Raw genomic sequence first — 27301 nt, 5'->3', positions numbered from 1 at the left:
CCGGAGATCGACTCGTCTGGTCTGGTAGGTTTTGAGGTGCTGGGTATGAGCAGTGCTCGTCCAACGGCGGCAAACCTTTTTCCTTCCCGAAGCATATATCAAGCACCTTTACCTTAACCTTCTCCTGGAGCGTCCCAGGACCTTCCTCTGGCGCTTCGGTTCCTTGCCAGAAGCCTTAGAATGTGCAGGGCGTTTGGGCAGCATCGTGGGGCTTGGAGAAAAAAACGTAGAAAATATTCGAAGTTCACAAGCGAAACTTTGTCTCGTGCGTTGTGTGACTGGTCGAGCACCACGCGTTATAATTTATTGCTTAAATAATTTATATTTTATATATTATTACCGCGATGTACCGGGGAATCCGCAGAAAAAATTAGTTACGTTCCAAGGGAAAACCCGCGATGAACCAGGGGCGCGATAGGTGAACCGCGATAAAGCGGGGGTTGACTGTATATACATATATTTTAATTAATGAACAAACTTTGGTACATCACAGATGATGAAGGTTGTGGTAAAGTTTCATCAGAATTGTGTGTTTCGTTTCTGAGAAGAGAAAAAATACCTATTTTGGGGGGCAACCCCCCATGGACCCCCTTGGGGCCCGATTTATTTTCATGCCATGAACAAGCTTTGGTTCAAACTGAGTGATGAAGGTTGTGGTCAAGTTTCATCAAAATCATGTGTGTAGTTTCAGAGAAGAAGTTGCAAGTGTTTATGCACAGACGGACTGACCATACACTATCACATAAGCTCCCCGGAACTACGTCCCAAGTGAGTTAATTAAGCTCCCCCACTTATCGAATGCGTTTTAAGGTGCAACTCACTTGGTCATCCAACAAGGCAAACATGAAGACCAAGGATCTTTCCAAAGAAGTCAGACATAAAAGGGGGAATAAGCACCATTCAAGGGAGGGTTATAAGAAGATTTCAAAGTCATTAATTATCCCTTTGAATACGGTGAAATCCATCATTAAGAAGAGTAAGACGTATCATACAATCCATCCATCCATTGGGACCATACTCTGTGCAGAGTGTCGGTGCTGCCGAAGCAGTCTCCTGGGCTGTTGGACACAATCCGAGACAGGTCACCATTCCGATGCAGGATACTCTAATGGTTCAATCATCCCAACAAGCTGGTGCTCATTTTGCTGACCTTGGAAGGATGCCAGGCTGAGTCAACCCCACCTTGTATTAATTCAATGGTCGAGCAGGATTTGAACTCAGGACCCTCGAATCCCAAGCTCGCCAACCTAACTAGTAAGCCAACACCAGGCATATACTATCCAGACTCTACCCAAATCAGGTCGTTCATCCAAACTCAGCACCTGGGCAAAGCAGGAAACTGGTTCTGGTTCAGCATGAAACTGTAAATCTGACAATGATTTTGAAAGATCTGCAAGGCTCTATGTATGATATGGGGGTAAATGTTCAACACTCAACAATGTCCCGTTCCCTTCACAAAATTGGCCTCTATGGCTGGGGAGCGGAGGGGGGGGGGCAAAAAAGAAGCCATTACTGAAAAGGTGCATCGAAAAGCTCGTATCGATTTTGCGAAAAAGTATCCTAATGATGCTGCAGACTTGTAAGAGTTTTGTGGTCAAACGAGACAAAAATTTACCTTTTTGGTGTAAATTCAAAGTTTTACGTCTGACGTAAACCTAACCTAACACTGCACATTAACCCAGCCAACACCGTCCCTCCTGTCAAGCACGGTGGTTGCAGCATCATGTTATGGGGCTGCTCTTCATCAGCAGGGACTGGCAAGATTGTGAGGATGGAAGGGACAATGGACGGTGCAAAGTACAGGATAATCCTTGATGAAAACCTCCTTGAGTCAGCCATGAATCTGAAACTGGGTGGGAGATCCACATTTCAGCAAGACAATGATCCGAAGCACAAATCTAAAGCCACACTGGAGTGGCTGAATAAGAAGAAAATAAATGTTCTTGAGTGGCCCGGTCAAAGTCCTGACTTGAATCCAATTGAACATTTATGGTGAGACTTGAAGATTGCAGTCCATCGACGATCTCCATAAAACTTGGCAGAACCTAGAGCAATTTTCACGTGAAGAACTCATTTCACCATCTCACTGGACAAAGCTGGTAGAGACCTACCCCAGAATACTCATAACATTCATTGCTGCAAAAGGTTCTTCCACCAACTACTGACTGAAGAGGCTGAATACTTTTACAACCAGTGAATTTTGATTTGTACATGTTTTTTTTTAACATGTAACCTCCTTCAGCTATAACAGTGTTTTGTTTGATCTCTTCAGTTGTGAATAAATAAGTTAATTTGGAAAAATTATTTCTTCATAATTCATCTAAATGTGGTATTATTGGAAGGGGGTGAGTAGTTTTGTATGCCGCTGTACGCGTACACTCTTGCACTAACCCTCGTCTGACAGGTTTGTGCAGAGGGAGCACATTTACCTTTGAGCTGTCTAGTCTGGGTTCGATTCCCAAACCGACCATAAATCGTCGCATTGGTGATTCACAGACAGTGTTGCATCACAAAGTACACCATTCCTCAGATGGACGTTAAGCTGGATGTTCCATCTGCTTGCATGACTTGATGAACGTTAAAGATCCCATTATCTCTTTCATGTAGAGTGAGCGAGTTATTTCCAGCACTCTGGACAAATTACAAATTCCTGCCTTGACTCTTCCTGGAGGGAGGGAGTAGGAGATGTAATCTTATTACTATTATCAACATCGTAACAAGTATATATTTGAATATTAATTAAAAGTAGTCAGGCTTCTATTAATTTCCCATTTTTTAATTTTTTTTTGCGTTACTAACTCGTTGTCCTGTTCCTAGCCCCTTCCCAACCCTGGGACTGTTTGACCCATCTCAGTCAAATGGATAAGTAGTGAAAACACCAAGAGCATGAAGCACTAAAGATGTACGTGGCCAGAGGTATGCTGTGTTTGTGTGTAGCTACCTGAATGACCTGGAGAGGCTGGGACAAGAGGAGTACGTACCGACCCAAGAGGATGTCCTTCGGACCCGTGTCAAGACAACGGGAATCGTGGAGACGCATTTCGCGTACAAGGGGCGACACTTTAAGTAAGTGTGTTCGACCAGAGGGTGAGATTCAGTTTCATTTGACGGTTTTTGGATGAAACTATGACAGTAAAACATCATGTGTGCTATTGTTAGTTACAGAGGTGTTATATCAGTACGAACGTAGTCAACAGGTCAGTATTTCTTGTCGTTATCGATTGAAGCCTTTCAGCCTATAAACTCGTATCATAGCAAAGATGTACCGACAACAGTGAGGGTTCAGTGGAGACCATTAAATAGTTGGAGTTTTGTTGCATGTGACGGTTTCTTGCAGTTTGTAGATCCCATACGCCCACCTGGCCGAACAGTTCACGTCTTGTACCCTACTGATAGGCCTGAGCTGCATCCGGACCTGAACCAAAATCGAATCACTTTGTTCTAACCCCAACTCTTGGGGTTAGAACAAAACAACTCTTCTAACCCCAACTCTAACCCCAACTCTAACTCCTTATCACCTAACCAACTCATCCACCAAGTTTTGTCATAATCCGTCCACAATGTTTTGAAATATCGTTTTCGGCCTTATCTCTCAATTGTGAAGAAGCACTTCAAATTTTTAGTGTCCGGATCTAGATTCAGATCTTCACTAAAAATTTCACCAATTCGTCCTTGTCACACATCCAACCTGTCCACCAAGTTTTGTCTGAATCTGTCTATATCTTTTTTTAGATATCCTGCTCACAGACAAACAGACAGATAAACGTGGGTGAAAACATAACCTCCGTCCACCTTTCGCGGCAGAGGTAAAATGGTGACCATCCGCAATTTCATGTGGTCCCCCTATAGTCATCCGTGATGACTTGTTTTTTTTCTTTCTATACAAAGTCGAGGCTCGTGGAAGAGCTAGTACTTGTACACTGAACGGATCAGGACCCAACAGGACAAAGGAATAGCAGAGAGAGAGGGGAAACACCAACAGCAGAGTTGAAGTTCAAGACAGAGGGAGGCAGCCAAACAATGGGTGTGGGGAGGAATGGGGGGCAAGAAAGGATGCTTGGGGTGGACAAGATGGATACAGAAGGAAACTCTGAGGAGGGAAAACTGGAACGAGGGATTGGGGTGGGGTTGGGGGTAGGTTAACGAGAGTGGAAAAGATCATGGTTTTGGATTGGGGACGATCTGAGATGGTGGTGAAAAGCTGTCTTGAAGACCTGGAGAGAAGAATGAGGTTGAAGAGGATATGGAAGTTGGTTCCACAGGTGGGAAAAAGAGGAAAAAATGAATGGAGGTGAGCAGTGATCCTGGATTTAGGTGGTTTCACCAGACGGGGTTTGATGGTGGATCGTGTGTGCTCTGCAGAAACCTGGAAGGGAGGGGAGTAGGGCGACAAAGCATCTAAAGAGCAGAGGGTGCATGACCAGAAAGGAGGCGGTAGAATATAGAGACCACCGACCTGTCTGGGATAGTGAACTGATCGGCTCATAACCTCAGCCTCATCACGAGAGATTCCACTGATCTTGAAGGCCTTGGTCACCACAGCGTCAAGGTAAGCAAGATGTGAGGCAGGGTATCCAGCCCAGAGGGGAGAGCAGTACTCCATCAATCTGTGGATGAAGGCGTTATATGTGGATAAGAGTTCCGGTGTGCCAAGGAAGGATTTTGTATGATAGAGGATGCCCATTTAGCAGCTGGCTTTGGAGGAAAATTTTAAATGTGGTTTGCTCAAGAAAGATCAAGGCTGATAGTGGGACCAGGAGTTTAAATGATTGAACTTCCTCGAGAGGATTTGCCAGACGGTCCTTTCGGAAGAGATAATGAGAGTGTGAGATATGTCAGGATTGAAAGACGTATTCCAAGTGTTTGACCAGCTTGTGATTTTGTTAAGGTCTGGAGATGGGGAAGAGACTGCTGCCTGCGTGAAGGATGTCACAGCAGAGGGTGAGTTAATCAGCAAATAGATAAAGTGGATTTTCCAGAGAGTCAGAGAGCTCATTTATGAAGATTAGGAATAGGACTGGGTTCAGAACACTGCGCTCTAGCCTTGACAGTGAGAAGATATGAAAGGATTCCGGTGAGTGCTACACGCTGGCTACGAGCGTAGAGGACATCAGTAAGCCATGCGTGGAGTTGACCTTGGATACCATAGGCAAAGAGTTTGGAGAGTAAGGCAGGATGCCAGACTGTATCAAAAGCATGAGATATTGTTGCGGAGCCGGGTATCGGCTGCGAGCACGACCGCTAGGTGGAGCAGTAGGGTCGACTCTACTGAACACCCGGAATCTAGATCGTACCTCTTGGAAAACTCCGACAGGTATGGGTCCCTTACCGGACCGTGAATCGTCAATAATTCCACCACGTGGTACAGGGTTATTTGCCAGTCTTCAAAATACCTAGAGATCCACGTGGCGAGTTACCGAGTATTCCCACCCTCGACGGCCCTCGTACAAGTCGAGCCGTTAGCGTGCCCGACCCGTGCGCAACCCAAGCGGATGGTTGCCGAAGTTCCGTCGGTCCAAATGTACATTTACAGCGGCAACAGCCTTTGTAATTCACCAACACGAACCATGCTAAGCTAATGGAAGAAACACAGAAGCGAGCTGATACATTTAACAAATGGGGAATTTATTCACAGTAATCGGGGAAACGAGGGAAGCACGTAAGGGCAGAGTTATCACGACTAATAGAGAATGCAAATTTACACACAAGCACTTGAACAATTCCTACTTAAAGACGGGCCCACACACAGACGCACACCCAAAAGAAACGGACCCAAAATGGTCTTTATTATCCCTTCAGCTCGGAGGGAAGATGAGCTGAGGGATGAGAAAATAGCAGGCTACCTGGCCGCGCCGCTCGGCTCGTAGTCTGCATCTTCTCGGAGCACCAGTCGGCCAAGGAGGAACCAGGGTACCAGACGCAGACCACGCCAGCCACAAGACGAGCCGAGAACCAGAGCACGCCAGCGACGAGATGCCTTTCGCCCAGCCTTGAGAGATGCGTTTTGAACGGGTGCCAATTCTTCCTCTCTGTCTCCAGCAGATCCCCCCGATTCTTTGCTCTCCGTTCCTTTTTATTGCTCTCAGGCGCGGTTCGCTCAGGCGTGGCTCGGTCTCGGGCGCGGTTCGCTCAGGCGTGGCCCGTCCTCAGTGAGTGGGACACGATGCATTCTCTTATTTGGCACACAGCCAAGCGAACCGGTTCATGACCATATTTGGGAATGGAATTCCATCCTCGAACAAATTCCGAACACGCCCGCATACCAGCGAGCGCGCGGAGAATGCCCGGAGCAGAGGGTTGTCGCTGTGAGAGCGAAGATGGCATTGTTGTTGTAGTTGGAGATGTAGTAGCCGTAGTTGAGTGATGTAAAAATCCCAACTATTAAAATAACTCGCAACGCATGTACATTTATTCACCCATTAATGAGGGACGGGGACCCTAACTAAAAAAACACAAACTTACCGATATAACTGTTCTATAGGACCTGTATGTTGCGTGCTCATGGCTGCCAGATTCATAACAATATATCGAGAGGCGGCTCTGATCTCATGCCTGACAATGAGGGCCTCCATCCATTGTTGGGTGAGTAGAAGCAGCATGTCCAAGGTGGAGTGACCTGGTCTGAAACCAAAAATTTTGCTTGATCTCCCCATTTTCCCACCTGCAGTCTCCTCTGCACAGACACGATTCTGCATGTACAGTATATCCATCCCTCGTCCTCCTGTTCCCCCCTGCTCTTGTGCCGGTGTGCTGACCTCTCACCATCTGTCGTCCATTTCTTCCACCACTATCATCTTACTATAATTCACCGTCTGTCTGTTCCCAGGTACCGCAAAAACGTCTGAACCGATCGCAACCATTTTTTGGGTGTGTAATCCTGGGACCCCTTGGAGTAAAATAGACATAAATATAATAACATGACCCCCTTGACGGCTCCCGTAGGGAGCGGGTGCTTCTAGTCTATACTAATAAAAGGCAGTGTGTGTGTGTCAGTGTGTGTGTTTCCTCCATAACTCCAAAACCATAAGACCTAGAAGCCTGAAACTTTGCATGCATACGAAGAAAACTCCAAGGAAGTGCCTGAGTGAAAATTGAGTGTTTGGGTTAATTAAAACATCCATTTTGAGTTTTGAAGATAATTAATGGTCTTATTTAATTATATCCTTCATCGGGTGATCCTCGGCCACCTCGCTGTCTGGGGTCTGAAGGCGTTTCCTGGGTAACCTCACTGGGGTCTGAAGCCGCCATGTGTTTGACCTGCTCAACCCTACCTTGACTTGGAACAGGTCACAATTTGCAACCACCTGTTCATCATCGCTATAAATCGCTGGGGGTACATTGCAATGTTTATAAATGCCCAGAGATGTCAATGTTTGTTGTTTTATTTCATTTCCGCATGTGCATTCTCCACGAGTATCTCTTAAACTAAAACGAATTGCAAAATTTAAGTTCCAGAATCGAACTTACAAGCAGTTCCAACTCCAAGAAAAGTGTTCATTTGTCCAATTCGGACATTTCGGGGTCTCCGGGAGGTGTATGATGAATATGACGGTTCGGTGGTTACCAGTTGCGTGCCAAGGGAGTCCTTTCACATCGACCGTTTCGTTGGAGTGCTTGCTTGAATGCTTAAGCTACTTGCCTCGTGCTCTCCAAGCTGCTTGGTTGTTCATTTTGGGGAAAAGTACACCTGCTTTCAATTTCACATCGATTTGATGTGCGTTTCCGCCTTTGTTGGGTACCACGGTGCCGTGCAGTGCAGTGCCTCGGGAGGTGTCTTATCCACTGAAAATGTGCAAGGATCACTTTGTGCGATCTCCATTTATAATCCACCTCTCTCTTCGACATCGATACATATTACAAAAACAAAAAAAACAATGTCACCCGCAGGGTGACCCCTATCTTGCCAAAAGGTGACCACGTGTGACTTCTTTAAGGTCACACTGAGGTGAACAGAGCTGCTATCCACCAGGAGCGACTCCTTGAGGAATATTTGCCTATGAGAGATTCCGATGAGAATCGTTCTACAGAGTAACCATGAAAAATATGTGTTTGCCTCATAACGTCACCAAATGACGTCATAATGTCTCAAGCTTGACATATCCAGAAAGCAATCACCGAGGTGTTCAATTTGAGGTACTACACGATATGGTTCTTAAAACTTGAAAATTTGACCTTGGGGTCAAATGTTTGACCTCAGGTGCTAACCATGAAGGTCAAGGCCAATCGCCACCAAAAATTAATCAGCTGAGCGCCAGACCATAAACTATATTCCCATGAAGTTTGAAGACGATCCGATCAAAATTACTGCAAAAATAAGGGTTTCGTCGACTCCCCTGATTTGCGACAAAGTGACCTTGACCTTCAAAATTTTGTGCACTGAAAGGGACCTCTATAGGCCTCTGATATGCGAAGTTACAAAAATTTCCAATGATAACTGTGCTCTGCAGAATTTTTTATACGTGATTACAGACAAACAAACAAACAAACAAAAAAAACCAATGTCACCCGCAGGATGACCCCTATCTTGCCAAAAGGTGACCACGTGTGACTTCTTTAAGGTCACACTGAGGTGAACAAAGCTGCTATCCACCAGGAGTGACTCCTTGAGGAATATCTGCCTACGAGAGATTCCAATGAGAATCGTTCTACAGAGTAACCATGAAAAATATGCTTTTGCCTCATAACGTCACCAAATGACGTCATAATGTCTCAAGCTTGACATATCTAGAAAGCACTCATCGAGGTGTTCAATTTGAGGTACTACACAATATGGTTCCTAAAACTTGAAAATTTGACCTTGGGGTCAAATATGTTTGACCTCAGGCGCTAACCATGAAGGTCAAGGCCAATCGCCACCAAAATTTAATCAGCTGAGCGCCAGACCATGAACTATATTCCCATGAAGTTTGAAGACGATCCGATCAAAATTACTCAAAACATAAGGGTTTCATCGACTCCCCTGATTTGCGACAAAGTGACCTTGACCTTTGACCTTGACCTTCAAAATTTTATGCGCTGAAAGGGACCTCTATAGGCCTCTGATATGCGAAGTTACAAAAATTTCCAATGATAACTGTGCTCTGCAGAATTTTTAATACGTGATTACAGACAAACAAAAAAAAAACTACAAAAAAAAAACATACAAGCTGACTAACATATCTTGCAAAACTTTGTTTTGGCAAGATAAAAAAAAACATACAAGCTGACTCATATCTTGCAAAACTTTGTTTTGGCAAGATAAGGTCCATCTGACCAGGTGTTCACCATGTTTGTTCTTGCTGTGAAGGCATAAAGTATAGATCGACATCTTGTGTTCTGTGGCTTGGTACATTTTTGAATTGAATTTCGTGAATTACCCACTTTAAATCCTCTTTCAAAGAACGCTGTTTCAGGGTAAATGTTTGTTTGTCGTTATTATTTACTTGATATGCGTGTACATTTTCACATTTGTGTGTATGTAAACTGTATTACCACGATGGCTTTTGGCACTGGTGTGTGTGTGTGTGTGTGTGTGTGTGTGTGTGTGTGTGTGTGTGTGTGTGTGTGTGTGTGTGTGTGTGTGTGTGTGTGTGTTATTGGTCATTGATTGATATCTCCATATACAGCTTTCAGAAAGTGGATTGGAGCCCTCCCAGGTCTCAAAGTGTGTGTGTGTGTGTGTGTGTGTGTGTGTGTGTGTGTGTGTGTGTGTGTGTGTGTGTGTGTGTGTGTGTGTTATTGGTCATTGATTGATATCTCCATATACAGCTTTCAGAAAGTGGATTGTGTAATGTACTGAATGGAAGATGCTTAGCAGGCAGACACGAGCGGAGGAACAGTCGAGCCGGGCTGTGCTGCACAAGCGCGAGCGCGGGCGTACTCTACCCGCGGCTCCCCTTTATTACGTATGCACACGCACAAGCCGCGTTCGACTACTGCATTCCTACGACGCCTCAGGCGGCGGCCACACCTTATATCCCTTGCAGATACGATGACCACTCCGACCACTCCCACACCACCATGCCCTTCCCCGACCGACCAGTGCACCAGTCTTGGTTCCGAGTCGATCTCCGAGACCCACATGGCAGCTAGACGGCCGCAATTCCATTTAAACCACACTTCAATCATAGGCTCGTTATAAATCACTACGAACATCACTCGAAGCATTGCAAACTCATTTTTCTGTACAGCGCGGTCTCTTGATAAACTCCCAGCACATGACAAAGCAACTACCTGCGGCCCGGGACAATGGAAGGCCAACCCAACCTTTTTATTCGCCACCACTGCTCCCAAAGCCCTCACATCACATTGATCATAACACCAACCCCATTGACTGATCTCCGCCAAATCCACTTTCACACGAGAACTGCTGGCATTTATTTCAACAACGTTAAACTGCATCACGAGAGCAAGGAAAAACACATATGCCATGAACAACAACCCACAACCCACATGACGAGTCCGTTTCTTGGTTGTCGACTCGATGTTGTGACTCGCGACTCCCTTTAACGCCACGGGCTCACCGCCACCTGTTGAAGCTGCCTGAACAACACCGACGCGCATTGCCTCACGAACGCTGCCGAAGCGCGGGAACTCATCGCGAGCGAAGCGCGGGAACTCATCGCGAGAGCTGATACGGCTCTCGCCGCTCCCGAACCGCACATCACCGCCGCAGGCAGCAAAGAACAGTCGCTCCCGCTGCATCGACGCGGCCCCCGCCGCCAGAGCCTCGCCCTCGGTACTCGACGAAGGCCTCGAAGAGAGCACTGGCACATCTGGAGGTACGAACCGGAGATCCAGTCTGAGGTGCGCCAGCCAGTCCCGACCCAAAAGGGCGGGCCCCTCCCCTCGTACAACGAACACCGAGAGCCGGGCGCGTCGATCTCGGTAGCGCACTGAGACGTCGGCCCTCGCAAGCGGTGCAATCGCTTCACCGGTGTACGTGTATAACGACAAGGCCGTCTTGACCAGGCGAATACCGCGAAGACCACGAGCCGCCTGCTCACCCATGATCGACACCGCAGCCCCGGTATCCACGCAAAACACAGTCGGTTGGCCATTCACTTCGACCTCCACCGTGAAAGGCGTCGTCATCTCCGAACCAACGGAAAACAGACTCGACCGTGGTTGCATCTCCTGCTCCGGCTCGCCGGCATCATCATGCCCCGGTTGCAGGCCGATCTCCAGGTCACTGGGGTCCTCCCGCACTTCGTCATCCAAGACCCCAACGGAGGCCCCCGCCATCCGACACACACGCTTCAAATGTCCCACCTTGTGACAATGCAAACACACGGTGTTCTTATACGGGCACATTTGTCGCAGGTGCGGACCCCCACACCCCCAGCACCCCCGGAAAGCCTCTTCGCTCCAGGTGCGACCGTGCTGCGGTGCCCCTTCACTCCCGGTGCGACCGTGCTGCGGTGCGCGCCCTCGTCCTGCACCGCTAGGCGTGCGTGCCACCTGCGGCACTTGAGCCATCGCGCGGACTCCGGGCTGCGCGACCTGCGGCACTTGTGCGGTCACCGCGTGGACCTCGGGATTAGCCGACATGCCCCAGCTGGAGCTACTCATTACGTCCTGGCCAGCAATGGTGCGGACATCCGTGAGTGTCTGCTCGACAGACAAAGCAGTCGCGACCGCCGAGTCGAAAGTGATGTCGGTCAACCGCAGGATGGCTGCTACCATCTTTGCGTCTCGCAGACCAGAAATAAAACGATCTCTGAGCCGTGCCGGACGCTCCTCCGTCGTGAATTTGCACGGCACAGCCGAATGCTTCACCCGTGCTACGAAGTCCGCAACGCGCTCCTCGCCACCCTTAGCGAGATGATCGAACTGGAACCGTGCGAGATGTAACGACTTCTCTGGTGCCAAGTGGGTCTTCATTTTCGCCACGATGTCCTGAAAGGATAGCACGTCATCACTGGGCCTATTTGGAGCCACCAAATCACTCAGCAGCCGGTAGTGCTCCGTTGATAGCGAGGCGAGCAAGATCGCCTTGCGTTTCTCTTCATCGTCTACATCATTCGCACGAAAGTAGCAACCTAACTGCTCAGAAAACAACTCGAATTCATCTCTCCGGAACACGGGTACGCGTCCGTGCGCCGTGCCCCGACCTTCTGCCATGCTCGTGCTGGCGAGACCCTTGGCTCCGTAGCTTGGAACCGCCCAGGTTACTTGCCGCCCTGCACACGCCCATCCGAAGATCCTCGTCGCCAACTGTAATGTACTGAATGGAAGATGCTTAGCAGGCAGACACGAGCGGAGGAACAGTCGAGCCGGGCTGTGCTGCACAAGCGCGAGCGCGGGCGTACTCTGCCCGCGGCTCCCCTTTATTACGTATGCACACGCACAAGCCGCGTTCGACTACTGCATTCCTACGACGCCTCAGGCGGCGCCCACACCTTATATCCCTTGCAGATACGATAACCACTCCCACACCACCATGCCCTTCCCCGTAGGCCTGCAGACTCCACCACAGATTGGAGCCCTCCCAGGTCTCAAAGTGTGTGTGTGTGTGTGTGTGTGTGTGTGTGTGTGTGTGTGTGTGTGTGTGTGTGTGTGTGTGTGTTATTGGTCATTGATCGATATCTCCATATACAGCTTTCAGAAAGTGGATTGGAGCCCTCCCAGGTCTCAAAGTGTGTGTGTGTGTGTGTGTGTGTGTGTGTGTGTGTGTGTGTGTGTGTGTGTGTGTATGTATGTATGTGTGTGTTATTGGTCATTGATCGATATCTCCATATACAGCTTTCCAATCCAAGTGGATTGGAGCCCTCCCAGGTCTCAAAGTATCCACTTCCGTGTGTGTGTGTGTGTGTGTGTGTGTACATATGTGGGTTTAAGAATGTGGAATGGAGTCCTCCCAGGGCGGGCTCAAAGTATCCACCTTCATTTGGGTAAGGGGGTCACGATTCATGGACCAAGGTGTGAAGTTTTCTGTTCTCAAAGTTTTGTGTCGAGGGCTCTTTTCAGGATCATCGCTGAGCCCCGGACAGCTTCCAACTGTAGTTTGTTTGTAATAATATTCCCAGGGATATTAATATTTCTGTGAGGTTCTTCGTTTTCATTCCCGTAGCTCCAACTATCATTGGTACAACTTTGGCATTCTTCAGCTTCCAGGATCTTTTCACTTCCTCCTTGAGGTCTTGGTATTTAGTCATTTTCTTGATTTCTGCATCGTTTAGTCCAAAATCACTGGCATCAACACCTCAATTAGCAATGCCTTCTTCTCTCTTTTTTGTACCTAAGCATGATATCTGGTCGCAATGCTTTGTTTTCGATGTTCACGCTCGATGGGATCATTAGGTCGTATGTGAGTGGTACTTCCATGTTTTCAGTCCATGCTTTTGGTTAATGTTCCCATGAATTTTCTAGAACTGGGATATCAAAGTTCTTGCAGATGTGCCAGTGGTTAACATTACATAACAGTGTGTACAGCTATTCTGACATGAGATTTTATTTTATCTGTGTTCGGTCATTTAGCATAACATATCACTCTCTTTGCTAACGCCACATCCACCCCTCACCTATATCTTTTATTTTTCCCTCCTACCTCCCCCCACTCTCTCTCTATCTGTCCCCTCCTCCCTCCTAATAAAATGCAGCACTCTCCTCTCACACCTCTGTCTGTCTGTCTGTCTCTCTCTCTCTCTCTCTCTCTCTCTCTCTCTCTCTCTCTCTCTCTCTCTCTCTCTCTCTCTCTCTCTCTCTCTCTCTCTCTCTCTCTCTCTCGTGGTCTGTCGCTCTCTCACTGTCTCGCTCACTGTCAGTCTGTCTGTCTGTCTCTCTCTCTCATACCCCTCCCTTCCAAAGTGTATAGCAACGTTTCGTGAGGCGTTTCTCTCCCCACCTCCCTTCTTCGCTCTTCTCCCCTTCCTCCCTGCCCATCCATGCCCTCCTTCTTCTCTGCGTCCCCTCCCCCCTCTCTCTCCCTTTCTCTTTCTCCACCCCCTCCCCTTCACACCACCATCAGTGAAGTGATGGGTTGTACTTGCTAGTCTTAAATAAAAAAAGGAAATGTGTTAAATTCCTTTGTGCTCAGATAAATATAAAAGGAAAAATAAAATATGAAGTATGTAGCTTATTAATGCAAAATTAGTATCTAATTAATTATCAAAGCTTTGCACGCACCTCTACTACGTTGAATTCTTACCAATGCACTTACAATAATGGAATGTTTCTTGACTCGAAGTGGAATTGGAACAAGATACTTTTAATGGATTTCCATGATCACAAAATCTCCGTGCATATTCTGTACGTAAAGATGTCATCTGTGTTTTTTTTTATTGTTATTTTTTAGGATGTTTGACGTGGGAGGACAACGGTCAGAACGAAAAAAGTGGATTCATTGTTTTGAAGGAGTGACAGCCATTATTTTTTGTGTTGCTATGAGTGCTTACGACTTGGTCCTCGCAGAAGATGAAGAAATGGTGAGGAGTACATTACCTTTTTTATTCAACTGTGAGCACTAAACTTGGCAATAGAGTCATTTAATAACCTTGTACTTGTCACTCAGTCACAATAAGTGGACCTGTTGTGCAGAGGGAGCACATTCCATGACCTCCACATTCCATGACCTGACCATCCTTTGCAGACCTGTTTGGGCATTTCCATCAAAGCACATAGCTTGTGAAGCTGGGATCCCAGGTTCAAGTCCATCATCATCATCATCATCATCATCATCATCATCATCATCATCAGCAGCAGCAGCAGCAGCAGCAGCAATGTGTACCATATTCTGTGTAGAACATTTGTTTCCACCAAAACAGTCTCTTGGTAAAGATTAGGCTGGGTGGTTTGCCATTGCCTTCCCAGCAGTCAGTAAGAGTAGGAATTTTTAATTTGACCTGGGTGGCGCGGTGATGATTCGTCTACTCTTTGTTAAAGATATGGAGGGACCTTTATTGTTCACCGACGACTCGTGCTGGCAGACAGGTCCTCCAGTTAAATATCGATCCGACGGATGGCACAAATTGATGCATCACCCTGATTGTGAAACACCAGGATGACAGTTTATAGCTGGGACTAATTTCGTTTCAAACCCTGGTTAAACAGCCCAAAGGTGAGCATGCATACCTCTCTGGCAAAGGCCATTCTGCCAGCCCACCAAGTCACAAATACTGCCTCGATCTTTCCATTGTCGATTCAGTCTCCCTGTGATTCAATTGAGGTGTATTTTACTGTCACCAGTGAATCTCATTTAATTAGACTAGCAGGCACCCCCACCCTCCAGATGGGAGTACGCTTCCTGGCCCACTGTCGGTGGGCAGAGTGCTGTGGCACAGTCTTGGAAATGCACTTTATAATTTTTATCATACGCCAAAGGTATTTGATTTGTAATACTGGCTACCACCAAAGGTGGCGCTATTTCCACCACATGTCAATTTTGGAGTTTCAGTGACATCCACCTTTGCTCCATTTTCGTAAGAACTAGACGACCCGTGAACCCATTGGATTCCTGTTGTGACAGCGGTTGATAAAGAAATCATTTCTAAAAAAAAAAAAGATAGCTCCAGCGAACTATGCTGCTGAGGTTGTTTGCATTGATCAAATAATCCCGGAGTACTTGACTGAATCGGGAATTAATTTTTTTAAATAATTTTTTTCGTTGCCCGATTTGAACGAAACTTGATATTGCGCGTGAATGTGGAAAAAAAAAAAAAACAGAGAGAAAAAAGTCAGAAATTATTGTGCGTAATCTTCTAAACACAATTTTATTTATTAATGAACACGGAAGTATTAGATCAAAATGGCGATGTTTATTTCATGCTTAAAAATAAATCGTTCTTTGTCAAAACTAAATGTTTGAGATTTTAAAATAAATCATTTCAAGAAAAAAAAAGATAGCTCCAGCGAACTATACCGCTGAGGTTGTTTCCATTGATCAAATTCTCCAGAAGAGTACTTGACTGAATTGGGAATTGATTATTTAATAATTTTTTCATTGCCCGATTTTAACGAAACTCGATACTGCACACAGCAGGTGAATGGTGAGTAATGTGGGCTGAAATGTTTTGCGTTATCGTGTACCGTTTTGGCTGTATTTCGGGAACATACATACATACATACATACATATATACAAGATGTCAGGTCAGGTATGGGAGCATGTGCCAGAACAGCGCGTCGCTGCGTCCACTTTCCGTCGGTACTCCATGGGCCTCCATCTGGCCATCCCCCAGGCAGATGCCAGGTCCATCCCCATCTCCTTGAGATGGTGGTCAACCTGCTGCAACCATGAGGCACGTGGTCGGCCCACTGGCCTCCTCCACTCATGAGACTCCCTCGCTGAGAGAATCTGGTGACCAGGATCAGCATCAGGAAAACGAGCCACATGTCCATACAGCCGCAACTGACGCTCACGGACTATGCAGGTAACAAATCTCATCTGAGTCTCTCTCAGCAACCGCTCGTTGGACACAAAATCCGACCAGCGATAGCCAAGGATTCTCCGAAGACACCTGGTACCAAAGGAATTAAGTCTCCGTCTCAGATCCTTGGTCAGAGTCCAAGTCTCGCACCCATAGAGCAAGACTGGAAGTACCAAGGACCTGAAGACTCGGACTTTCGTCCTCCCGCACAGGTCCCGGCAGCGCCACACCCCATGATCCAGTGAATCCATGACTCCCCAGGCCCGACCCAGACGTCTATTGACCTCTGACTCGCAGCCAGCAGAGACATGAATATCACTGCCAAGGTAAGTGAATCTCTCCACGACCTCAACATCCTCACCACAAACAGACACAGACAGGACAGCAGCATCCAAGATGTCACCGAAAGCCTGGATCTTAGTTTTGACCCAAGAAACCCGTAATCCCAGCGGCTCCGACTCTTCATTCAGCACCTCGAGGGCCCCCAAAAGGATGTCTAAAGTCTCCGCAAAGATGACTGCATCATCTGCAAAATCAAGGTCCGAGATCTTGACATTCCAAAACGATGCACCGCAACTTCATCTCTCCGACATCCTCCCTAAAATCCAGTCCATACAAGTGCTGAAAAGTGTGGGGGCAATTACACATCCCTGACGAACTCCAGTAACAACTGGAAATAAGTCAGAGGTGGTACCACCACACTTCACAGCACTCTCAGAACCAGAGTAGAGTTCAGACATCAGATCGATCAGTTTTGGTGGCACCCCACGAAGACCAAGAATCCTCCAGAGGACATCCCGATTCACTGAATCGAACGCTTTACAGAGATCAACATAGGCTGCAAGCAGTCCCTGCCGAAACTCTCGTCTGCATTCGGTGAGGACACGAAGGGCAAGGATACGGTCAATCGTTGACCTCTTTGGTGTAAAGCCTGACTGCTCTGGACGCTGGTGCTCAAGCAGATGGTGGCGAACCCTATCAAGAATTATCCGAGCAAAGACCTTGCCCGGCACTGAGAGCAGCGTCACCCCTCGGTAGTTGCAGTCTTGGCGATCACCCTTCCCTTTCCAGAGAGGGACAACAAGGCCCCTCTTCCAGTCAGTTAGGATGATGCCTGTGTTCCAGGCAGAGCATAAAACTGCATGCAACGACACGAGTGCAGCATTTCCACCAGCCTTGAGAAGTTCGGCATGGATGCCACAAATCCCTGGAGCTTTGCCCCGTTTCAACTGGTTCACCGCGCCCGTGTTTCCACAAGCGAAGGTGGACCACAGTTGATTCATGGGTCAGCAACAGGGATTGTAACACCCTTGACGTCCAACTCGATAGCTGGGGGATCAGCCTGGTACAACCGCTCAAAGTAACCGGCCCAGCGGGCCTTCACTTCGGACTCCTCTGTCAAGAGCCTACCACTCTCTGCTCGAACTGCAGTGCTCCGAGGGATGGGCTTGGATGAACGTAATGCGCGAATTCCCCTGTAAGCGGGACGAGAATCACCTGTCCACAGGTGATGCTCCACCCCCTCACAGATTCCTCGCACATAGGCCTCCTTGTCCACCCTCAGTGCACGTACAGTTTTACGCCTCAGCTCTCTGAACAGCTCAGCTCTGCCATTCAGCCTGGCCCTGCGACTCTGGTCAATGGTATCCAGTGTCCCTTGAGAGACAAAATTCTTCTTTGCCCTGCGGTGAGTTCCAAGACATCCACCGGCAACATCAAGGACGGTGGTCTTAAAGGCGCTCCACAACTCTTCAGGACCCCCCAAAGCACCCAGACCCCCCAAGTGTCCACTCAGCCTGTTCGCAAACTCCTCAGCTACTCTCTCATCCCTGAGCTTGGCAACATCCAGCCTAGGCTGGGATGGTACCATTCTCCAGGATTTAAGGTGCAGCTTTAGAGTTGCTACAACAAGCCTGTGGTCAGTATTGAGGAACTGAGCACTCCGGTAGACCCTGCAGTTCTGGATCATCCTCCAACGACCGTCAATGAGGACATGGTCAATCTCCTTTGCCACAACGCCAGCGTTGGAATACCAAGTCCAGCGATGAGCTTGTGGGCGCTGAAACCATGAACCAGCCACCCTAAGTCCATGACTTCTTGCAAAGTCAAGGAACTTAGTGCTATTCTGGTTCATAGTTCCTGACCCATGGGGACCAACACACACCTCATAACCATCCCTATCAGTTCCAGTCGATGCATTGAAATCCCCCAAGACTAGAAATGTATCTCGTCTGGGGCACTGATCAACCAGACTCGAGCGTGGCGTAGAATGCATCCTTCGCGGTGAGATCACTCGCCTCAGTCGGAGCATAAACAGAGACCACGGAAATGACACCAAAGGAGTGACGAATCCTTAATCTCATAATACGCTCGTTGACCGGTGTTACCTCAATTATCATTGGGGTCAGCTTATTGGACACAGCTACAGCAACTCCTTGGGTATGGTAACCATCAAAGCGACCAGACCAATAGTAGGTGTAACCACCCACCATTATCTCGCCGCAATCCGGTCTCCGAACCTCAGAGAGAGCTGCAATCCCGATGTCCAAACGCTTGAGCTCAGATGATAACAGAGACAGGTGATCATCCTCTCTTAGGGATAGGACATTCCAGGCACCCACCCGAAGGGACCGCCTCAGGTTAACCCAAGGAGACCGCCGTCTGGTGGACGACACCTCAGCACCACTCCGACACACTCTCCCGCAATCTGACCCAGGGATGTTACCCCGTGGTTTCCCTCCTATCAAAGATTGGGGGTCCCGAAGGCTTTGCCCCAATCCCGTCATCCGGTGAGCTGCCCTGCGAAGGGAAGCTGCACAGGAGGTACTCCCACGGAGTGGGTTTTCAGATTTTTTTGTGTTTTGCGGAATGAAGGGTTTTACGGTGGCTGGAGTGCAAATCCTGCCACCAACCTCCTAATAAGAAGTGACCCAACTGCAGGAGGACGTCTGCAGACACAGTTGGGCACTAGATATGGATGGCCGTTGGCTCACAAGGAGCTCCTCCACCCTTTGATAGGTTTTGTTTTTAATCCTGCTGGGTGTCCATATCCAAACACCCATACAAGATGAGAGTTTTAGTCATATAAAGATAGATAGATGCTTGTGATGTAACCATCAATGTCATATTGTAACCATCAATGCCATGAAAATAAATCCAAAACACAAGGTCTAAACAATCATTGTTGATTCCATTAATATTGGTCTCACACATCGGATGTGTGGCAGAATGGTATACCATGCAAAATGAAATGATTGCTCAAGTATGGTGCGGGTACAGCAAACAAGTAATTACAATGCATGAAAGGTGTGTAAGGACTTCATGTCACCTGTTAAAATCACCACGTTTTTTTTACTTTGTGTGTGCTGTCTTGATATTTGTCTCTGCAGAACCGGATGCATGAAAGTATTAAACTGTTTGATTCCATCTGCAACAGTAAGTGGTTTTTGAACACGGCCATAATACTCTTCCTTAACAAGAAGGACCTGTTTGAAGAGAAGATACACCAAAGCAATCTCACCATCTGCTTCCCAGAATACACTGGTAAAATGCAATGCGTTTGCTTTGTCCTTCCATTCCATTGTCCTCATATCCTCTGAGCATCCACGATGTGTGCGTGTGCACAAACGCGATCTGCATACTGACTCATTCTGACTATTGATTCCCTTTGGATCCAGGTTCCTATCTCTCCTCGCGTTACTTTTTAAAACTTTTCCATTTCCCCTTGCTGATGTCTTTGTGTGAAGAATTTTTATCTCACCTCCTCCTCGCCATTTGTTTCTTCATTTTCCAGCTGTCTCGCTGTCACTCGGCTGGTCTTGCAATATGAAGCATCCATAGAAGTAGGAAACTGTTCGATTTTCCACCCAACTATGAACTGTCTGATTGGTGATCATTACAAAGTCCACCAACCTTCAGAACAATGTTAAGCATGGGGACCCATCTGCTCGCATTATAGCTGGTGGACGTTATGAGATCCCACTGTGTCATTCACAAAGAGTTGGCAAGTTATCGTCGGCACTCTTAACAAATTACATCTTCCCACCCATATCGTCTCCAGTTGAACGTCAGGTCTGGCCAACTGGTTCGTAAAAAGACGAAGGCCAAACTTCCCCCAAGGCCGAACTCAAAAGAAGGTTGGATTAAGTCTGGTATTAAACTAGTGATAGTGATAGTAATACAAGCTCTTTTGTACAATGCCATGATTGCAACTCACGAGGAAAACTGTTTGTAGTTGCCCTTTAAGGTTAACTCATTCATGGATCGGACGCAGCCTACACAGCTGAAGGGCAAGCTTGTAGACATCCAGGCTATCCTGCCAGCTATGTCCACTACACTAATATGAAAAAGGCTAAGTGCATGTAAGCGGTTACCACCCCTATTTTAGGGCATACCCTGACTTGAGTGGCATTTTTGAAAGTCACAAAGACTACTACTGGTCATGAAATTTGGTTCATTGCACAGACAGTGTTCCATAGGACCTTAAAATATATAGGTTCATGGGTCTATGATGTATATTACTGAATCTACAGGATTTTTATTGAATATACATGCCCAGTATTGGCTTTTTTCTTGTTTCACCTTCAAATATGACATATATTAGACCATGCAAAAATACAACATATAAAACATTCTATATGAAATTTCTCATCTAATCAAAAGGTTGTCACCCACCGTCTGAGAAAATCAGCATTTGTGTCCGTCAGTGGTGGATTCGCATGATATATGCACATTCTGGCATATTTTTTCTTTTTTCTTGTTTTATTGCCCTTTTAGAGCCTGGGACTATGAAATCCCCTAACAAAATGACTAGTTTATCAATAACTCATATTTACGTGTCTTAAATTACTCAACTTATTACCAATAATCAATGTAAAAAAAATTGAGATGATCCGGGGGGATACTTAATTACAGCGGCTTGACAGAACTTTCCAACCCAAATGTCCAACTGCACGTCACGTTTTAAAAAAAATGCTTTTATTCTTCTGTGCATCAGATTATTTTCACTAAAAATTATTTACAAATGGGGCACAGTGATATAGATATAATGGTATAAAAAATATTGAAAACATGCATGGCTTTGGTTTAGAGTAATTGTGCATTTTGTCCGACTGCACGTCACACTTTTTTGAATTTGATTAAAAAATGAATTTTCTTTAAAAAAAATTTAAAATATTTTTCCAGGTATTTAAAAAATATTTTATTAATTTAGAAGGCAGTTAAAACAGTTTTGGAGAATTTAGAGAGCTTTTTGTTACTCCCAGAATTGATTGAATTGAAAATTTATGTCCAAGAATTTGTTCGATAAATCTTCTCTCTTTTAGTGCTTTTCAGCATCTGACAGTCACTGAATAGAGCAGTAATAAAAAAATGGGTACAGTCTGTATTATTTCTTAATAATCCCAGAAATTGGTATTTTGATTATTAGATTAGTTGCTAGAATAAGTTACATACTATGACCTTCATTTATTTTGCCAAAAAAGAAAAAAAAGAAAAATTAGGTAATTTCATTGAAAACTCGCAAAACCATCAGAATAGGTACCCCTTCTTCAAAGTATCATATTTCGGTATACGAGGTGTGTTCAAAAAGTATCCAACCTTAATTTTTAGTGCATAAACAAATGAAACGAGGGAGGCGTGGTTTGGTGCACATATGTAGGCGATCCTAATCCGTATGCGTGAATATTTTCCCGCCTGCAGAAGCTGTCAGTCGCCGACAGACCGCCAATGAGTGAGGAAGTGTAAGTGAGCGCCGTCGGATTTTCGTTTTTGACAAAATGACGGAAAAACTTGAACAACGCTACTGCATCAAATTTTGTGTAAAGCTTGGTGATTCCCAAGTGGAAACGATCCGCAAGATTCAACAGGCCTTTGGGAACGAAGCAATGGGCACCACACAGACAAAAGAGTGGTACAACCGCTTCAAAGATGGTCGCACATCAGTGGAAAGTGAAGCACGTTCTGGTAAGCCCTCAACATCCTGAAATAAGATCGTCCTTGTCCAAGTGAGGACCCTGCTGATGCAGGATCGTCGAATCACGATCAGAGAACTTGCAGACGAGGCGGGCGTTCGATGGCTAACAAATCCGTTCATTCCATTGTGACTGAGGATTTGGGCTTAAGGAGAATCTCAGAGAAGTCCGTGCCAAAGCTGCTAATGATCGAGCAGAAGCAACTCCGTTTGGAGATTGCAAAGCACATGCTGGAGACTGTGAACAGCGATCCCAACTTCTTCAACACAGTGATCACTGGCGATGAGACCACAGTGATCCGTCATTTTGTCAAAAACGAAAATCCGACGGCGCTCACTTACACTTCCTCACTCATCGGCGGTCTGTCGGCGACTGACAGCTTCTGCAGGTGGGAAAATATTCACGCATACGAATTAGGATCGTCTACATACGTGCACCAAACCACGCCTCCCGAGTTTCATTTGTTTACGCACTAAAAATTAAGGTTGGATACTTTTTGAACACACCTCGTATATATGTAATTAAGCTATACGGTTTTTTTGTTCTGAACTCAGTTAGACTTACACTTTTAGGAAAATGTAGTGAGAAGGCAATGGAACAAACTTCATTATTTGACATTTTTGAAACAGAGTGGTAACCACTTACATGCGCCTATACGTTCCACTTATTCATTTCGTAACGTTGAAGTTTTCAATGCATTAATTAATTCCTTTTCAAATGAAAACATCCCTGACATTGATGAAATACAGTAAACATTCCAAACATATTAACAGTCCTTCCTTTAAAACAAGTGCATTGCTTTCTCCATCTGTCCTCAATGTGTTCGTCTTTAGTCATAATTTTAGTATCAATATGGAGGAGTTGAAGAGAGTAGGAGTAGGAATGAGTACGAGAGATAACTGGCAGAATAGCAGAGAGAAATGTGCACCCCCCCTCTGAGCTGGGTTGGCATCTTTGCCTGGGTTGGCATCTCAACCCAGCTATAAACTGTCATCCTGGTGTATCACAGGCAGAGCGACACGTCAATGTGTTTTATTGAGACACCCTGTATGTAAACCATTTCGATGGCCATCCCATGTTGCTCTGAGGTATTTAAGAGTCAGCCACAGGCTGCAGTTGACTGGTGCCCCATGTCATGCAAACGGGGCAGGGTGCACCAATTTCACCCCCCTCGACCTCCTTTACCCTCATTGAAGGTCATTTATGAGCCACTTGTGTTTTCATTGCCAATCTGACAAGCAACTTGGCAATTCTCCTGAGACGAGTTCTGTTGTAGACAGAATCTTCAACTCCAAGTCTTTAATTCTGCTACATGCAGTTGGATTAAAACCCACAAACTCTGGAATTACAGGAGGATGTCCTCACCACTTGGCAACAAATCCACATTGAAATGCTAGCAATGCGTACAACCGTGACCGCTAACACGTGTCTCCGTTATTCATCAACAGGTGAAAATACGTACGAAGAGGCCTCTGCCTACATCAAGACCCGCTTTGAAAATCTCAACAAATCAAGAGAGAGGGAAGAGAAAGAGAAGAGACAACGTGTGTTCACGCACTTCACGTGCGCGACAGACACTGAGAACGTGCAGATCGTGTTCGCGGTCGTTTCTGAAAACATAATGTTGAACAACCTCATTCAATGTGGTCTCTACTGAAATGAAGTCGATGGAAACCAACAGAGAGTTATACTACACCTTCAAGCACAAGCGCTGAATCTCCTGCTTACAGCCTAGATGGATTACAATTCTGTGATACAAGATGGATTACAATTCGAACCAACATGATTCAAACATCAATATGCACTTTAAATGCTGCACGACAGTATAGCTTAACAACCGCTCTTACAAATTTTTTAATTCTTTACTTGTAAGGATACCCTGTTTTTGTTGGTTTTTTTTTCTCCAAGATACTACTTTCATTGCTTGTGCTTCAAAAAGAATATTGTTGACTTAAATGTTGGCACTTTTATTTGTTCTCCAGTTCAAGAAGACTGTTCACCGATTTAGAGTAGTCATCTCCTTCTAGTGAAAGAGATTCTGCAGCATTTTACATTGGTCGTTATTACCTCCGCCACCGAAGGCGAAGGAAGTTATGTTTTCACCCCTTTCTGTTTGTTTGTTTGTGTGCAGGATATCTAAAAAAGTTGTGGACGGATCCGGATGAAATTATGTGAACAGGTTCGGTGTGTGACGAGGACGAACTGCTTAGATTTTGGTTACGATCCAGATCCGGATCCGACTACTTGAATTTTTTAAAGTGATTCTTCACCATTGAGAGACAGGGCCATAAACGATATATAGCACGATGTCTCAAAAAGTTGTGCATTGATTCGGACGAAACTTGGTGGATAGGTCGGGTGTGTGGCAAGGACAAATCGTTTCGATTTTGGTGAAGATTCACATTTGGATACGAGAATTATTTAATTTTAAAGTGATTCTTCACCATTGAGAGAGATAGGGCCAAAAACGAGATGGTACTGTTTCGCATGATATTTCAAAAATGTATTGGGCCCGATATGTTCTCGTGGATCAGGCATTACGTGGTGGGGGTATGTGCTCTATCGAGTGCTGTTCTAGTTAAAGTCTGCTTTTCGCTGGGAGAGATGTCTGTGGACATGTGTTTCACTGTAATTCGAGGTTGTGTTACAGCAAAACACATCACGAGTGCATCAGATGAAGGAAAATACAGATTATGCAACCAGCCATGCAATTCCTCAATGTATAGGGAAAAAGCAGACCTACCATCGGTAATTTCCGGTAATCTACGAGTTGTTATTGTAGCTGTTTGTTAACAAGAAAATAAATCCATCCGGTTGTGTAACATTTTTATTCTGTCTGATACTTTCCTAGAATTCGTAATAAACAAGTTGATTGCTTTCTGTGTTGTTGTCGAAGAATGCAAAGTTTATGAAAAGAGAAACTTTCAAATTTTCCACGATTCACATGGATGCGTCTCCTTGGCCCGTACACAGTTCACTCTCCTTCGAACAGTGAGGTTCTCTTGGTGAAACTGGTCACCCGGGCATGAATCGCTGTTTAAAGCTCATCCGGTTAACAAATCCAAGTTCTTATATTTCGTTTGTTGTTTATATAGCACTCGAGGGGCAACCTGGTGGGGTGAGCTTTTCGCAGCGGTGGTTTTGGGACGTCTTGGACATTGGAAGGCTGGAGTTATTGGCCTAATGGTGGTTACACCTTTTGCCTGTGGGCAGGTGGCAGCACTACCTGACCCCACATCCCAATATATACTTTATCGTGGCCTTTAGTGGCATCAAAATGGAGGTCAAGGCCAACAAATCCCAGGAAAAAATAGCATTCCTTTTCTGCAGTAATTCTCTGCAGACTACTGCAGTAGGACCTGTTACCAACTACAGTATATGAGAGTAATACTCTCATATACTATAGTTCTAACTGGAACATTTTCACCTGGGATGGTAGCTGAAAACCTCGCCCAGATTCGAAGTACGAGAACGTACAACCAAAATGTTGGGCCTCAAGGTGCTACGGTTCGGCCGTGAAAGAATAATGTACAAACGAATGAACGCACGAACAAACACACAAATAAATGCACAAACAAACACTTAAAAATATAAATGATTTCAATGCACAACATGTGCAGGAACTCCTGGGTAGCTTTTTCCTGTGCAGGCCTGGGTACTGCACACAAGCTGGGTCACCCGATCAAGATCGGGTAATTTAGACTTCAGTAAACCATCAAGAAGATTGATGTTTAAAGCTGGAGCAAAAATTAACCCGAGAGTACACCACAGCAATGATGGGCCAAATGGCCTCATTTCCTTGTTTGAGGTCAGTTTCTTGATTCTCAGATGTACAAACATTAATAATTTCACTTCGGGGAAGTAGAGGTGTGTGTGTGTGTGTGTGTGTGTGTGTGTGTGTGTGTGTGTGTGTGTGTGTGTGTGTGTGTGTGTGTGCCCATGACCTGACCCTGGTCAGCACATCAATACCCACAGCACATATGCAAAAGCTGATGGAGATTTGGCAAGCCATTAAAAAAAATTTGGATTCTTTTCAGACCTCCACAAACATACATAGTCAGTTTCCTTGTGTGGGGTGAGCTTAAAACCATGCCCAGATTCTGACGTGCCTCCACTCAAAATTTGGGGCCTCTCGGTGTTATGATTCAGCCTTGAAAAAGAACACACAACCAAGAACAAACACTTGAAAATATTTACAAGATAAAGGATAGATGTTGAACTTGTGTTTTTTCTTTTTTTAATACCTTGTTGCAGGAACGTTCACTGTTGGTGAGAGCTGGATGCTGACTGATACCTTCCAGCCTTATTTGGATACCTTCAATCTGAGACTCGCCTCGTATTGCCGACCGTGGTGTACACAAACGAAAAACTTGCAGTTTTCTGTCGGAATCGAGTCTGCCAGCTATAACGTTTTCTCTTGAGGACAAGAAACGGAGAGGAAATTTCTGCCAAATAAGTTTGCTTCAAACTTTTTTTTTTGTTTTTTTTTTAATGGATGGTGTACCTGTGAACTCTTGTGAAAAAAAATACAGGTTGGGATGAAAGTTGAAGTTGTTATTTAAAACTTCAGCAGTGTAACTTCCAAGCGGGTTCACGTGAGGAATGCACTAATGTAAAAAGTGTTGGTTTGCAAGCGATGTGGTATCTACTTCTCTCAGTCACATGGATAGCCTGGTGTTGGCTTAGTGGTTAGGGTGGTGGCTTGGGATCCTAGGGATCCTAGGGTCCTGAGTTCAAGCCCTGTTGGGCCGCTGAATTAAAGAGCAGTTATTGGGTCGCTGATGACCACGTGATTCGAAGATAATCGTTGGGTATTTATTTTCTTACATTTGAAACTCAAAATATGCTAAAATTAACTTTTAGGTCAAAACTTTTGTCAGTGATCAAAAAAAAGTCCGGAAGTTACCGAAGATGCGATGACGTCACGTTCTCCGGAAACTTCGTGAACATTCAAAAACAACGTGTGAATAATAGGGAGATGTGAA

The 27301-nt window shown here is 45.7% G+C and overlaps 1 protein-coding gene across 3 annotated transcripts in view; it reads left to right on the top strand.

Moving 5' to 3' along the window:
• Nucleotides 1-25196, top strand: part of LOC147019026 (guanine nucleotide-binding protein G(i) subunit alpha-1-like) — an 82674-nt gene extending 57478 nt beyond the window's left edge. For all 3 annotated transcript variants that reach the window (XM_085899197.1, XM_085899198.1, XM_085899200.1), the window contains 4 exons: nucleotides 2938-3066; nucleotides 14276-14405; nucleotides 19734-19887; nucleotides 23765-25196. In XM_085899197.1, coding sequence (XP_085755323.1) covers nucleotides 2938-3066; nucleotides 14276-14405; nucleotides 19734-19887; nucleotides 23765-23973 — 622 coding nt within the window. In that variant the 3' untranslated portion in view covers nucleotides 23974-25196. The remainder of the gene's footprint in view (nucleotides 1-2937; nucleotides 3067-14275; nucleotides 14406-19733; nucleotides 19888-23764) is intronic.
• The last annotated feature ends 2105 nt before the right edge of the window (nucleotides 25197-27301 follow it).

The sequence above is a fragment of the Eptatretus burgeri genome, chromosome 10, assembly GCF_056783735.1.
Source record: "Eptatretus burgeri isolate ZD-2024b chromosome 10, Ebu_testis_v1, whole genome shotgun sequence".
NCBI lineage: Eukaryota > Metazoa > Chordata > Myxini > Myxiniformes > Myxinidae > Eptatretus > Eptatretus burgeri.
This window is presented reverse-complemented; position numbering and strand designations above follow the sequence as displayed.